At 52.5% G+C, this 15095-nt stretch overlaps 1 protein-coding gene across 1 annotated transcript in view; it reads left to right on the top strand.

Annotated features, from left to right (window-relative positions):
• The first annotated feature begins 6271 nt into the window (after positions 1–6271).
• The window catches only part of SRL (sarcalumenin), a 37633-nt gene continuing 28809 nt past the window's right edge, over positions 6272–15095 (top strand). Inside the window, exon 1 of the mRNA XM_047714481.1 lies at positions 6272–6505. Coding sequence (XP_047570437.1) covers positions 6445–6505 — 61 coding nt within the window. The 5' untranslated portion in view covers positions 6272–6444. The remainder of the gene's footprint in view (positions 6506–15095) is intronic.

Here is a 15095-nt window from a genome sequence, read left to right as displayed (position 1 = left end):
CAGGGTGCAGGGACAGCAGCCACACTGGGGTGTGTGTGACAAGGTCCAGGGTCAGCAGCCACGAGAGGGACAGTGACAGGGGTCTAGGGTTAGCAGCTACCTGTACAGTAGCCCCGGTCCAGATGGCCACGCCACCTGGGGGCCAGGCCCAGTGGCCTGGAAGGCCATGGTGTCCTGCAGGCTTTGTGCGGGCTGGCCTGGGGGGAGGAATAAGTGGAGAAGATGTGGGAGTGGGATGGCATAGGACATCCAAGGCTGCTGAGAAGCTTGGACTTTATTTTTCCTGAAGGGTTGGGGGCCTAGGAGAGACAGGATCAAGGCAGTGTTCCACAAAACCTCTTTATTGAGGTATCACATCATACAGGCTCAGAAGAGGAGCATAGCTTAAGGGTTTAGCTCCGTGAGTTTTCACAAACTCGGTATACACCCGTGTACCCGGCACCCCACCAGGGCTTCAAGTGGTTTATTTTTTTAAAACTTTAAAAATTTTTGTGGAAACAACTAGGTGTCTAGGGAGGTACCGTGCACCCTTTACCCAGCCTCCCCTGTGTTACCTGAGGTCTTGCATACCTCAGGTCCAGACCAGAACCAGGTCATCGGGTCCGGTGCAGCGCACCAGCCTTACTCAGTCACGTGCTACCAGTTTTATCTGCTTGCGTTTGGTATGTGTGTTGCTGGATCGTTTTACACCAGCCGTGTCGGAGTTGCTCTGCATCTTCCCCGGCAGTCAGCATCGTCAGACTATGCCTGCGTCTCTTCAGCCTTTCTGGTGGGGGTGGAGTGAAATCTCACCACCATTTTCATTTCTGTCACCACGGACTAGTTTTGCCTATTTTAGATCATCCTACAAATCGTATAGTATTTATACTCTTACTGTCTGTCTTTCTGCCCAACACAATGTCTCTGAGATGCATTTATGGTTTTCTGTGTATCAGCAGTTTATTCATTTTTATGGTCAAGTTTATTCCATTGCATGAATACATACCACAGTGGATTTAGCCTTTCACCTAGCCGTGGACATTTGGGTTGCTTGTGACTTACAGCTATCATGAATATATTTTATTTTATTATTATTGTGTTTTTAAGCAGTCACCACATCCAGCATGGAGCCCAACATGGGGCTTAAACTCATGATCTGAGTTTAAGATCAAGAATAGGACACTTGGGGTGCCTGGGTGGCTCATTCGGTTAAGTGTCTGCCTCCGGCTTGGGTTGGATCCTGTCCTGGGAGGGTCCGGTCAGCGGGGAGCCTGCTTCTCCCTCTGCTGCTCCCCCTGCTTGTGGTCTCTCACCCTCTCTCTCTCTCAAATAAAAGAATAATTAAAAATATTTTTTAAAATGTAGGATGCTTAACTGAGCCACCCAGGTGCCCCTATCATGAATATATTTTAGTAGATATTGTCACCCCAAATAAATTGTGCCAATTTCCCCTTCTACTGTCATGTGAGTGAAGTGGTAAAGTGGCAGCGGAGGAGAAAATACATCCTGAACACGTACCATTGACCCTCTTTGGGTTCTTTGGGAGGGGACTGGGCATTCTTGGTTCCTGGCCTCTGTTGGGCTATTTTAAGGGTGTCTGTTAGGGAGAAACCTCATGGAAATGTATGTCTGCTGATGTTCTCAAGGATCATTAAGTTACACTGCGTCCTTCTTACGAAGAAGATCCTCAGAAGAAATTCCTGTGGAGTCTCAGTATCAGAAGTAATTTCATTTCTCCCAAGCAGCTGGTTTGTTCTTATTTTAAGGACACTGTGAATTGGCGAGTGATCAAGTTACACACATGTGAGGGCCTTACGTACGTAGTGCCGTTCGCGTTTGTGCCAGCCTTACAAATGGCTCCTTTTTGTGTGCCGGCCTTGGTGCGGTTTTCTTGTACTCTAACTTTCAGTCTTGCTTGCTTGTTATACTTTATGAGTACTCGGGAGCCGTCTTCATGCTTTTCTGGCACAGGGTGGGTTCTCATAAATAAATGCCACATATGCCACGATTTGGGGCATCTTTGGCAGGGGAGGAGTCGGCCCCGCTCGGCGACGTTTGAAGGGTTGTCTGGCGGAGGTGGGAGCCTTCCTGTGGCCTCAGCCTCCTTAGCAGTTGATGAGCTGGCTTTACAATGGCTTCGGACAAGTATGTAAAGCACAGGGAAATCCTCTAGCTGCCTTTGGAGCTGGCTGGCCTGGCCATCCTTCATCTCAGACCTTGTCAGCTCTGGCTTCACCCTGTCCCACCTGAGTCCTTCCTATTGTCCCTTCTTTACCTAGTTGCCTCTGTGCTTTCCTGGATGGCACTGTGCTGTGGCATTTGCCTTTATCATTCTCTCTGAAGTTCTGCTTACCCTGTCTTGGTCCTGCAGGTCCTGGGCTAGGCGTAGAGCCAGTACCACCCCGCTGTCCTGGTCCCCTCTCTTCTGTGTCCCCGCTGAGTTGCAAGTTTCTGGTGTTGATGGACAGGAGCGCATGCTGACCAAGAGGAGGGTAGGACTGCGGGGTGCAGGGCCTCCATGCGGCAGCTGTAGAAAGGAATGTCCTCCCTAAACCCACTGTCCCCCCCACCACACCCCTGGTGTTGAAAAGGAGCGAGGAGTGACAGCTGCAGAGTTTCCTGAATTAGGGGGCCCAAGTCACAGACTCCCCACCCCACCCCCAGGGTGCAGCCTGTTCTGGTGGACAGCCTCTGGATCCAATTAAAGAGGAAGCAGGAAAGTGACTAGAGAAGGCTACACGTGCTGCATGGGTATCAGAAATGAGCTCGTCTGTCTCCCATTGCCTTCCTCCCTGTGGTAGATAAAGAGGATGGTCGGAAAACTCGAAGAGAGAGTTGATGAAAATCTCCTGCTTCCCTATGGGGAGGAGGAGGTGTTGGTGGGGTTGGGCAGGCACTGGAGGGTGGTGGGGGGCTGCTGCTTTGAGATCAGGGGAGAGGCCTTCTCATTCTCTATGGGATCCGGGAGGGATCCTGTGGCAAGGTGAGGCGGCAGGTGGGCATGTGTCCCCGGAGCACGTTGGCCTCATGTGGGAGGCCATTGAGGTGCCCCAGAATTTCATTTTTTATGGCTAAATAATATCTCATTGTATGGATAGGTCACATTTGGTTCCTCCACTCATATACTGTTGGGCACGTGGATTGTTTCCATCTTCTGGCTCTTGTTTATTGTGCTGCTATGAGCACAATATGAACATGTCTGTGCAAGGGCGTGTTTGAGCCCTGATGGGGCATTTGTTGTTGTTTTTTTTTTTTTCCTTTTAGAGATTTACTTATTGGGGCGCCTGAAGCTCAGTTGGTTAAGCATCTGCCTTTAGCTCGGGTCATGATCCCAGGGTCCTGGGATTGAGCCCTGTGTCAGGCTCCCTGCTCAGTGAGGAGCCTGCTTCTCTCTCACCCTCTGTTGCTCCCCCTGCTTGTGTTCCCTCTATCTCTCTCTCAAATAAATAAATAACATCTTTTTTTTTTAAAGATGTTATTTATTTATTTGAGAGAGAGACAGTGAGAGAGAGCATGAGTGAGGAGAAGGTCAGAGGGAGAAGCAGACTCCCCATGGAGCTGGGAGCCCGATGTGGGACTCGATCCTGGTACCCCGGGATCATGACCTGAGCCGAAGGCAGTCGTCCAACCAACTGAGCCACCCAGGCGTCCCAATAAATAACATCTTTCAAAAAAAATTTATTTGTTTATTTTAGAGAGAAAATGGGGGGAGGGACAGAGAGAAAGAGAGGGAGAATCCTATGCAGACTCTCCACTGAGTGCAGAGTCCCATGCAGGGCTCCATCCCACAACCCTGAGATCATGACATGAGTGGAAACCAAGAGTCAGACGCTCAACTGATTGAGCCACCCAGGAATCCACCCCAAAACTTTTTTTTAAAAAAGATTTTATTTATTTATTTGACAGAGATTACAAGTAGGCAGAGAGGCAGGCAGAGAAAGAGGAGGAAGCAGGCTCCCCGCAGAGCAGAGAGCCCGATGTGGGGCTGAGTTCCAGGACCCTGGGATCATGACCTGAGCTGAAGGCAGAGGCTTTAACCCACTGAGCCACCCAGGCGCCCCTCAATTGATTTTTAATAAAAGTTGCAAAGGCAGTTTGAGTGGAAGGACAGTGTCTTCAACAAATGCTGCAGGAACAACTGCATATCCATGTGTAGAAATCTAAACTTTGATTTATACCTTGCAACGTATTAAAAATTACACAAAATGGATCATAGATCTAAATGTAAAACCTAAAATTATTACACTGCTAAGGAGAAAATAGGAAAACATCTTGGGCATCTTGGGTTAGGCGAAGAGTTCTTTGAGTTTGATAAAAATTATGGACTTGTGCTCTTTGAAGGACACTTCGGTACATGAACACAAGCCACCGATAGTGAGAATATTTACAAATTACATATCTGAGGAAGGGCTTGTATTCAGTGTATATAAAAAACTATCAACACTGAAAAGGAAACAAGCGTATTAAAAAGTAGGTGAAAGAGTTGAACAGGCGCTTCACCAAAGACACATGAAAGAAGTGGACAACCAGTACACACATGGAAATGTGCTTAATACCCCTAGCCATCAGAAAAACGCAGACTGAAGCTACAGTACAATGCCACAACATGTCTACAAGGATTGGCAAGGATGTGGAGGGACTGCTGGTGGGAATGTGAAATGGCACCGTCACCTTAGAAAAAAATTAAGCAGGGGGCGCCTGGGTGGCTCAGTGGGTTAATGCCTCTGCCTTCGGCTCGGTCATGATCCCAGAGTCTTGGGATCGAGCCCCGCATCGGGCTCTCTGCTCAGCGTGGAGCCTACTCCACCACCCCTCTGGCCTGCCTCTCTGCCTCCTTGTGATCTCTGTCAAATAAATAAATAAAATAAAATAAAAATTAAACAGGTACCTCACCGTTTGGCCGAGCCATTCCCCTCCTGCATATTTACCCAGGAGAAGGGAAAGTGAACGTGTAGAAGGTGCATCATGTACGAATGTTCACAGCAGCTTGTTTGGTCGTTGCCCAAACTTGGAGACAACCCAAATGTCTCTCAAGAGGAGAATGAATAGCAAATCGTGGTCAGCCCATTCAGTGGAATACTATTGAGAGAAAAAAAAAAAAAAAGAAGGAATTGAACTATCAATACATAACGGCAGTGACAATTGGTCTCAAAATAATTATGGTGAGTGAAAGAAACCAGGTAACACTGTCGGTAACATTCAATTTGTATTCAGATCTAGGAAATGCAAAATAAGGTGTAGCGACAGAAAGCAGCTCCATGGTGGTCAGCGGGGAAGGGGGTGGTTGGAGGGAACTAGGAAGGGACATGAGGAAAATTTGGGAGTGAGGAATCAGTTCGTTATTTTATTTTATTTTTTTTTAAAGATTTTATTTATTTATTTGACAGAGAGAGATCACAAGTAAACAGAGAGACGGAGGGAAGCAGGCTCCCTGCTGAGCAGAGAGCCCGATGTGGGACTCGATCCCAGGACCCTGAGATCATGACCTGAGCCGAAGGCAGCGGCTTAAACCACTGAGCCACCCAGGCGCCCTCAGTTTGTTATTGTAATCGTGTTTCTACATGTACGTCAAAATGTATCAGATGTGAATAGTGTTCTGTACTGCATGTGGATTATACTTCAGTAAGGCTGTGTTCAATGTAAAGCCCACAGAAGAATGGCCAATTGACTTCAGCTCCTTTCCTCAATGGCCAACTGCTACCCTCACAGTGAAGCCTTCCCCCTAGCCCGACCAACCAGTGTCTGCTGTCACTCAGCTTCACAGAACTGGCTCTTAGGGGCCATCACATGCTCTTGGGAAAATTACATCGAATAGCATATTGCAGACATGATGGAAGGTTCTGGAACCCCCCTGTTACTGGAAATGGATTTCTGTCCATTGGCTTACATCACAGCAGGGTACACATCTCCTAGGTCCCCCTTTTTCGGTCCTGTCAGCATTCTATATCTAGCCACCAACCTCAGAGGTCAGATGTTGCAGGTTTCTTTTAACCGGCCATTGTGGCTTCACCTTCCTGACCTTTGGGGAGGGGCCAAGACCTCGGTTGGTGGCTATCACATAGGCTCCTTCGTTCACAAAACCGAGGCATACTGAAGGTCACTGACTTGTCCCAGTCTTCAGAACAAGTTAGCTCAGATACTGCAAAGACTTGGGTTCCCAGCCCCCAGACCTAACCCAAGGGATGCCCCACGTTTTCTTTATCACCCCTCCCCTGTGACCTGTGTCACATGACCCCAAGGCTGCTTGTGGGGAGAGAATCCGGCCCGGGCAATGCCTTCTGGGGCCTGGCAGCTGGCAGGGCAGTGGCAGAGCGAGCCTCCGTGCAGCCTGTCAGGGTCTGCTCTGCTTCCCCATCACGTCCACCCAGTTGCCCTAGTGACTGTGTGACCCTTCTCCTCCACCCTGCGCCGCCACCAGCCCTATAAATAGAGGCGAGGAGCAGCTGGGCTCTCTTGGCAGTCACCATGAGGACGCTGGTCCTGCTCTGCTGCTTTGTGGCCTCGCTCCTGCTCCCAGGACAAACAGGTATGACTCTCACCCCTGTCAGCCAGGCCAGACGGTGACCCCCATGTGCCCCGAGGTTTTATGTTTACCGTGGGGGGCAAAGGGACGAGAGAGGCTTGAGTGATAGATGGGGGATGAGGCCTCTGGGATTCCTGGGGTTGATGGCAAACCTTTACTCCTGGCTGGTCTCACCATCGTCTACATTCCCTTTTCCCTGGGTCCCCGGAAGAAACTGGGTACAGAGACCCCAAGCGTAGTCAGGGGCTTGTGGGGAGGCCAGAGGAAGTGGGAGCCGTGAACTGAGCGGTGCAGGCAGGTGTGAGGCCTGAGCCAAGGGCTGAGAGCCAGGGGGCAGGTCTGGCCAGTTGATGGTGGGGAAGAAGACCCCAAAAGTTAAGACTAGAGGACCCCCCCCCCTAGATGAACAGAAGAGCCCAGTCCTGGGGCTGGAGGGGCTCTGGAGGTCTGAGTCGTGTTGACCCTCCCACCTGGTGGAGATTAGGCAGGGGGCTGGCTTTGCATGATTGATGACTGGGCTCAGCGGACAGAATTGGGGGTTTTCTGGGGACTGGTGGGAAAGAGGAGTGGTCAGTTTGGCACGGGATTGGAGATGGAGTTGGGGCTTGGGCACGGAGTTCAGGAGAGGAGCAGGATACTCCAGAGTATCCCTGACCTAGGCCGGGGGCTTTACTGGAAGGGGACTGGGGGACTGTGCGAATGGTTTTTCCTTTGGGATCTCAGCACTTCATGTGTGAGGGGGAGGCTCGGGTTACAGCATGGGGGTTATTTATAGGCATGGAGGGGACACCAGAGGGTTTGCCACCTCTCTCTTCCTGAGACTCCTGGGGCTGGGTCCCCCCTGGGGATGCTTCAGGGGGTGATCTGGGGTGCCCGGAGGAATCTGGGTCTCCTGCTTCGCCTTGCTATGAGTTGGCAGTCCTCAGACGTACAGGGGACCATGGGGTCCAGAGCCGCAGCCTCTCCAACCTTTGAGGTTCTGTTTGTTGAGGTCCCAGCCCCGCCACTCAAGCAGGTGGCGGGCAGAAGCAGACGATATTCCCTTTGGGGGTTTAGGGACCGAGGTGGGGGGCTCTGGCCTTGCATGTGCCGCTGGGCCCTGCCCTTGACTGCCCTTGAGTTAATTTGGGCCTTGCAGGGCTGCTGTGGCTGGAGTGGTGAGGATTCCAAAGGGCTGTCAGGTAGCTAAGTATGGAAACAGCAGTGTAATTGGATCCTGAGCCCCAAGCCACTGCTGCCCGCTCCCCTTCATAGCCCCTGCCCTGCTCCGCCCAGCCCCAGCTGCCACCTTGCCTCGATGCTTCCACACAGCAGGCTCAGGGACTTCTAGCCTTTTAGGGACATCCTTCATCTTTTATCCCAACGAGGGAACTGGACATCTGAAATGTTTTATGGGCCTTACGGGAGGATCTTGCCATGGATCATGGGGAGAGGAGGCAGGCAGGCACTTTGTGCGAAGATCCTGTCTGTGCACGCTCTTTGCTTCCTGGACTCTGTGGTGTGGCCCTGGCCTGGCTTCCAGGGGGACCTTGCTCACCACATGCAGGGTTCCTTCTCGCCTCACTCCCACTCATCACTTGCGCTGTGGGTTCTTCCGTGGGGATTGATTTTATCACTGCTCCAGTTGTAGGTTACCCTGAAGGATCGTTCTTTCCTGCACCCGCTGGGAGGTTCCAACCATAAATGTGCCTTCTCCCTGCCCATATAATGACAGTCCTTCCTACTGGTTGATTTCCCCCTAGAATTGTGCCACTAAGTAAATGCCGCCTTGCCCAAAGGCAGCAGCTTTGCTCCTGAACTTCCCACCCTACCCACCCCCTCTTCCCATCCTACCCCTCTCTGCATGGCTTCCTTTCTTTCCTGCTTCCTGGGACCGAAGCCACCCTTCCTTCTTTGTCCCCATGTTGCTTCTGTGGTCTTCTGGACCATGGCAGCTTCTTCTTGTTCCCAAGCAAGGGACTAAGGGCCTCTCCTGATGCTAGGTACAGCTGGAGCTGCTAGAGCCCAATCACCAGGCATCTCCCAGGTCTCCACCCCCTCCTGATCCATGGCCCCCAGACATTTGTGACCACGGGGATTCTTGTCTTTGTCTTGGGGACTTTGCCTGGTGACAGGCCTGCTCAAGGACGGGGGGAAAGCAGCCTTGAGTTGGTTTACTCTGTCCCCTCATTGTCAAAGTAAGAGTGAAAGCCAGAGAAATGAGAGATGCACACAAGGTTGGGCAGTGAATTACAGACAGGCATGTGCAGTCCAGGGCCGTCTCCCCCAACCCCGGAGTTCCTGTCTTCCCCTCAGTGTCTCTCTCTGATGGCTGCCTAACTCCCTCTGCCTTTGGAGAGGCCACCTGTGAGGACCTTTCCTCCGGATGCTGTTGATCCTTTGACTCCTCTGAGAGTGGGGTGGGGTGGGGTGAGGAGTGGCCGGTGCTGAGAAGGCATTTGGGTTCCTGCCGTTGGTGATTGTTAGGCTGGATTTGGGACGTCTTTGGTTCCTGTTGTCTCCTTGGTGTGGAGAGTGGGGCAGATAGGAATTCTAAGTCTGTTCATCTTTCTCCAGCCCAGCCCTGGTCTGCAGACTTGCAGCCTGCTGGGGCCTCCACACTGACGTCCCAGTGGTGAGAAGCTGGTGCACACTGGGGCTGACGTGCCCCTCCATGAGAGATGAGGGTCTGTCCGGAACCCCTTTGTGGCCCCTCCTCGCCCACCCCAGTCTGGTTATCTCCAGAGAGGTGCTGTGTTTGTGTTCCCTCAACAGGGCAGCTCAGCTGCATGACCCACCATGGGGAGGGCTACCGAGAGCAGGTCATGAGCTCAGGGGTCTTAGGGACAGAGCAGAAGCCTTTGAAGCCCCACAGAAGCTGTGTCTCCAGCAGTTTCCCTGACCCCTGGCTCAGTGTGGCTGGAGGATCCCATAGGGAGCATCTGGTCTGCCACTTCCCACATTGAGTCTGCAACGCACTCACTGGGATTTGCCCATGGATGTGCCACTTTGCTTGGTGGCCCGTGGAACTAGAGTGGGAAATGCTGGTTTTGTCCCATGTCTGGGTGTGACAGTGAAAGTCAAATAGCTAGTTCAAGGCAGGGCCAGAGCTAGATTCAGGTCTCCTTGCTCCCACAGGAGGAGGTCAGATGAGGCCAGCCATATCCCTCTGGCTGTTTGGTGCTCATTTAGGTGTGGTGGGCTGGGAAGGAGCCTAATCACTAGAGGCACAGGAGGAAGGTGGGTCTTCCTCTTTGGCAGGGTCCCAGGGCCAAGGGCAGGGTCTAGGTGCTGTTCCTCCTGGCCTGGAACGAAGGTGTGGTCAGTATGGTTGGCTGGGGTAGGGTCTGCTACTATGGGATGTTGGGCTTAGCTCTCTCCTGGACACCTTCCCTGCTCCAAATCCAAATCCAGACCCACTTATGGCCCAAACCCTTGCATTTAAATGTTGCCTGAGTGCAAAGCCTTTCATTCAAACACCTTTCCACATCTCACCATGTATTAATCATCCCAGATTTATGGTGTACCTCCTGTTGTTTAGGTGTGGTACCGGGGGTATCCAGACTGGCGTTGTGTCCTTGGCACGCTTGCCTCCAGTTTGGGAGATAGGGCGTCTCCCACCTCGTACCTGCACGAACACAAGCAGGACACGTGTGAGTGTGGGGACGGAGGTACAGGTAGAGTGACGTGGGGTGGAAGCGCCTGGGGAGATTAGTTTTGACTGAGTAGATCAGGAAATGTTTTACAGGTGATGGGGTATTTGAGATGGGCCTTGAAGAAAGTAGCATTCAGACATGGAACAATGGAAGGAAGAGAATTCCACATAAGTGGCAGGCTGAGTGAACTCGCTGTCGGGAAATGTTGTGGCTCTGACAAGAACTGGACAGGGAAAAGGGCACGCAGAGTGAAGTGGGATTGTGGGGAAGCTTCTTGGAAGCCTGGGTCGGGCTAGCTGTGAAGAACCTTGCGTGCTTAGCCTCTGAGGGGGCTTTGTGCTGTGGGCGGTGGGCGACCACCGAAGGCTTGGGAAGCATCCCTCCGGCAGGTGTTTGTGGGGAGCAGAGGGCAAGGGAGGCTTGGAGGACCTGTTGGAAATGCGGGTTAGAGGGCATGAGCTCCATGAGGGAGTAGAGGTGGAGAGGAGGGCAGACCCAGCAGATCGCTGGGGTGAAAATTTATTGGTCTCCTGCCAGAGGGAGCCTTCATGGGTCTGGCGTTAGTCACTGGAGGCATGATCTTGCCAGAGAGAGAGAGAGAGAGAGAGAAAAGAACAGATATTAAAAGTTCATTTGGGTCATTACAAATTTGGAGTGCCAAGATGGAGATGGTCTGGAAGTCCAGAGATGAGATCCAGTCGGGTGAAGATGAGACTATGAGGTCATGAAGGAAGCTCTTGCAGGGAGAGAAGAAGGGATTCAGGGATGGTCACCGGACAGTGCCAGATTGGGACAGTGGGAAGAGGAAGATGAGTGGATTTCAGGAAGAGCGGAAGTGACCTGGGAAGAGATGGTGACCTGGAGGCCAAGGGAAGGGCGCATTCTAGAAGGGTGGTCGAAGGGATGGAATGCCACAGAGATACGGAGGAAGAGGAGGTGTTGGTTTTGATATCTCCAAGGTTGCTGGCAGAGCTCGAGGGCCTTATGTGCATCTAGGGAGGGCACGGAGGTGACACATTTGGGCAGTGGGCTCAGGAGGGATAGAGGACACATAGGGGTACATGGCTAGGGGGTTTGCAGAGGTAGCAAATTGCTTTCTCAACACTAGAAAGATTAAGTGTGTTTATGGGCCAATGGTGAGGGTCCTAAGAGAGAGAAGGACTGATGGACACAAGGTGGAGAGGAAGTGGCCAGGGTGTCAGATGTGGGGTGGGTGGGGCAGATCTTAGGGGACACATACCATGGCATCATGGGGGCCTCAGAGGGACATTGCACTTCCAAGGCAAACTCAGGAGCTGGGGTGCCAGCGAGAGAGCTCAGCTAGGGGGTGGGTTTCCTTCCCTAGGATTACTGCAGAGCTCCTGGAGGGCCATGGGGTGGGGTAGGAGGGAAGGAACCAGACTGTGAGGTGGAAGGGGAGACCAGTTGCCCCACATTTCCTGGAATGGAACAGCAGGGCCAAGACCAGAGCCTGGTCTCAGATGCTAGAGAAAAAGCAGGCAGAGTCCAGAGATCGAGTCAACGATGAGCCAGCCATTGTTGGCCCCTGGTAAGCTTGTCCCCTCGAACCAGGGCAAAGTCCGCCCCCGAGCTCCACCACCTAAGGTGTCCCCTGGACCTGCAACAGGGACAGCTCTGTGTCTGGATTCCATCAGGATCAGTGACTTCGTGGGAGCTGGCTTGGAGGTTCGCAGTGAGTTCCCAGGATGACGCCTGGGTTCTCATTCTTCTTGTGCAACAGAGACAGGCCCAGGCTCAGGTTCCCTCTGGGGTGTTTTCCTGGCTGGGAGGACTTTGCCACGCCCATCAGCAGGGCTCATTTTGGGATCAGGGAAGTCCTGTCTGCTTTAGTTTCAGCTGCATCCCTCTCCAGCCCTGAAGGTGGTTTTGTTCCGAGTCAAGGTCCTAGGTAGGGACCTGTCCATGCTTGTCACTTCCTCATCCTCCCTCACAGAGGGCTCCTGAGCAGCCTTTCCTGAGTGGCCTGGTCTCAGGATTGGGGGCTTGGGCAGCAGAACTGGTTCCTGCCTCTGAAAGTGTGGAGCTGTTAGGAGGTCAGCCATTCATACCCACAGCCATACCCTACAACAGTCTCCTCTCCAGGGCTCTCAAGCTCCTGCCTATCTACGCAGAGAGGAGGCTGCCCAACGTTACTCTGGGGTGGGTGTGCCCAGGGGCCGGATTCTGAAGGAGACTATGGTGCCTTCAGGCAGCTCCTGCCTGCTGCCTCCATAGGAGCCTGTCTTCCCTGGGACCATGTCATCAGAGCCACATGAAAACATAGTCACTGCTGCTCCTTCCTTTCTAAATCCTGGGGCCCAGAAGGATTTCAGGTGGAACACTGGCCTAGCTGAGGGTGGCTCCCCAGCTTCATTGCAAAGCTGTTACGCAATGAGAAAAGGCTTTTCTCCTTCCGTGCTCGTGCTAGGTGGATGCTCCCCCCAGGGGTCGTTGTCTTTTACAACCTCGACAAGCACTGACCCTCTTGTTCTCTGTCCACTCCGAATGCTACAGGGCACAGAGTGGGTGTGGGCTGTGTGGCTAGCCTCGGGGAGAAGGAGGGCCCAGTGCAGAGTTCTGGAGAAAGGGGAGATGAGGCCCTCCCTGGGGCACGCACCCTGGGTTGGGAACAGAATGAATTTACGGTTAGAGGTGAGGGGCAGAGTGTGTGGTCAGCAAGTGATGTAAGAATGCAACTAGCTTATGACCCGGCAGTCACACTCCTGGGCGTTCACTGGGAGAATACAAATGCACTAATTCAAAGGGATACATGCTCCCTGATGTTCACAGCAGCATTATCTGCAGTAGCCAAGGTATGGAAGCAGCCCACATGTCCGTCGACAGGTGAATTCATAAAGTAGTGTGTGTATATATAGGAATATTCTTCAGCCATAAAAAAGAATGGAATCTTGCCATTTGCAATGACATGGATGGAGCTAGGGAGTATAATGCTAACAAAATAGGTCAGCCAGAGAAAAACAAGTATCGTATGATTCCAGTCATATGTGGAATTTAAAAAAACAGAACGAATGAGCAAAGGGAAAAAATAAGAGACAAAGCAAGAGCAGACTCTTAAGGCTACAGAGTAAACCGATGATGACGGGAGGGAGCAGTATGTGTGTGTGTGGGGGGGTGGTGAAGCAGGTGATGGGGATGAAGGAGCGCACCTGTCGTGATGAGCACGGGTGACGCGTGCAAGTGTAGGGTCGCTGGATTGTGCACGGGGAACGAACAGAACACCATGTTAACTAAGTGCCATTAAAAGAACGAAAGAGATGTGGGGGACACAGTGGCAACTGAGAGGAGGAACACGTTGGAGAGAGACAGGAGAGGGGTGCCAATAGGGGCCCTCCTCTGAAAAGCGAGCTTTCCAGCCCAAGGACTGCCCAGACAGGAGCGGGCCTTGTGTCTGCCCCCAGGAGCTGACTTCTGTTTGGGGCTATGACACGCACGGTGAGAAAATTGAACTCACCTCCCCCTCCCCCAGTGGCTCTGGTTGGAGTTCAGAGAAGGGCTGGAAGGTCCGCCTCACGGAGGGACAGGGCTTCAGCTGCACTGGGAGGAAGGGGACACAGCGTCAGTGCCAGTGCCAAGAGGAGAGGGGCTGTGTGTTTGTTGAACTTGCTCCCCTCTGCATCAGCAGTGCCTAGCATGGCCTTTGGTTTGCTTGGTTCGTTCAAAGTGCTAAACAGTGTCCGATGAAAGAGCAGACGATTTGTACCGGCAGAGGAGGAAGGCAATCAGAACCCGGAGTGGGGACTCTCAGAGCATTGCATTGGCAGGGTCAGGAGGAGCCCAGCTCTGGCTCTGCTGTGGGGCTCCTGTTGGGGGAGATCAGACCACCCTGGTGGGCAAAGGGTCTGGAATGCTGAGCCAGGTGGCTCTCCCTGGCCCCTCCGCATACTCTAGCACCTCCCCTTCTCCCTCCCAGATATTTTTGGGTCCTTCCAGAGCAGGGAGTGCATTCTGAGCTCAAACAGGTGCAGACAAAGTCTGGCCTGGAGTTCTGGGCTCGCAGGAAGTGGGTTGTGTTGGGAACTCAGCCCAGAACCAGGCCAGGGGAGAGCCCTGGTGTTTGGGAGCCCCCTTCCTGCGCCCTCCCCCTACCAGCTCACTGCCAAAACTGTGGCCCCTGGTCCTCTTCCAAGTGGCCATTCGGTTAGGACCTTGGCTAGCCCTGTTGTCCCCCACGGAATTTTCCCAAATGGCAATAGGTATAAACTTGATGAGGCCATTGCCATGGAAACCATGTCTCTGAGTGCACCTGGTCCTCCAGGGGCCTGCTCTGTGCACCTGTGCCCACCAGAGGGGCTTCTGGCCACTTTGTGGGTCTCTTGTTTTTTTCCCGCATTTCCTCCTATCCTTTATGTCAGCTGGTAGAAGAACACTGATTTCTCTGGTTTATCCCAGGAAGTCAGGACACCAGGATGTGGTCTGGAAAGATTGGAGAAGGATCATAGCCCTTGCCATGGCCTGGGGAGCCCATCCTAGTCTCAGGAATGAGCCTGGGTACAGGTCGTGAGAGGGATAGAAGCCCAGGGGCAAATCCACTTTTCTCCTGACTTTTTCTGCCTCATTTCCTTCCTGAATTGATAGATAGGCCAGCAGCCTCTTCACCTGGAGCCCTGTCACCTGACGCTACCCACCCAGGTTGCAGAGCAGGCAGCCTGGGGCGAGGGGAGGGGGGCACGGTGAGCCCTAAGGGACCAGAGCGCTGGGCAAGCACAGGCTTTGCCACAAACCCTCCACCAAGTCCCTTCCCATTTTGCACCTGTTTTTTTGCCCATAAAATGGGATAATAATACTTGCCCTATTTACAGAGTGGCGTTGTTCTCTGCCTAAATTTTAAACATGGCTATCGGATGCTTAACGTGTTTTTTGATATCAGATACTTTTTCAGGTTGAAAGGACCATGGCAGTAATTATAGGCTGTCCCTGCTATTCCTTTGGCTTGACAT

This window comes from Lutra lutra, chromosome 18 (assembly GCF_902655055.1).
Source record: "Lutra lutra chromosome 18, mLutLut1.2, whole genome shotgun sequence".
Taxonomy (NCBI): domain Eukaryota; kingdom Metazoa; phylum Chordata; class Mammalia; order Carnivora; family Mustelidae; genus Lutra; species Lutra lutra.
This window is presented reverse-complemented; position numbering and strand designations above follow the sequence as displayed.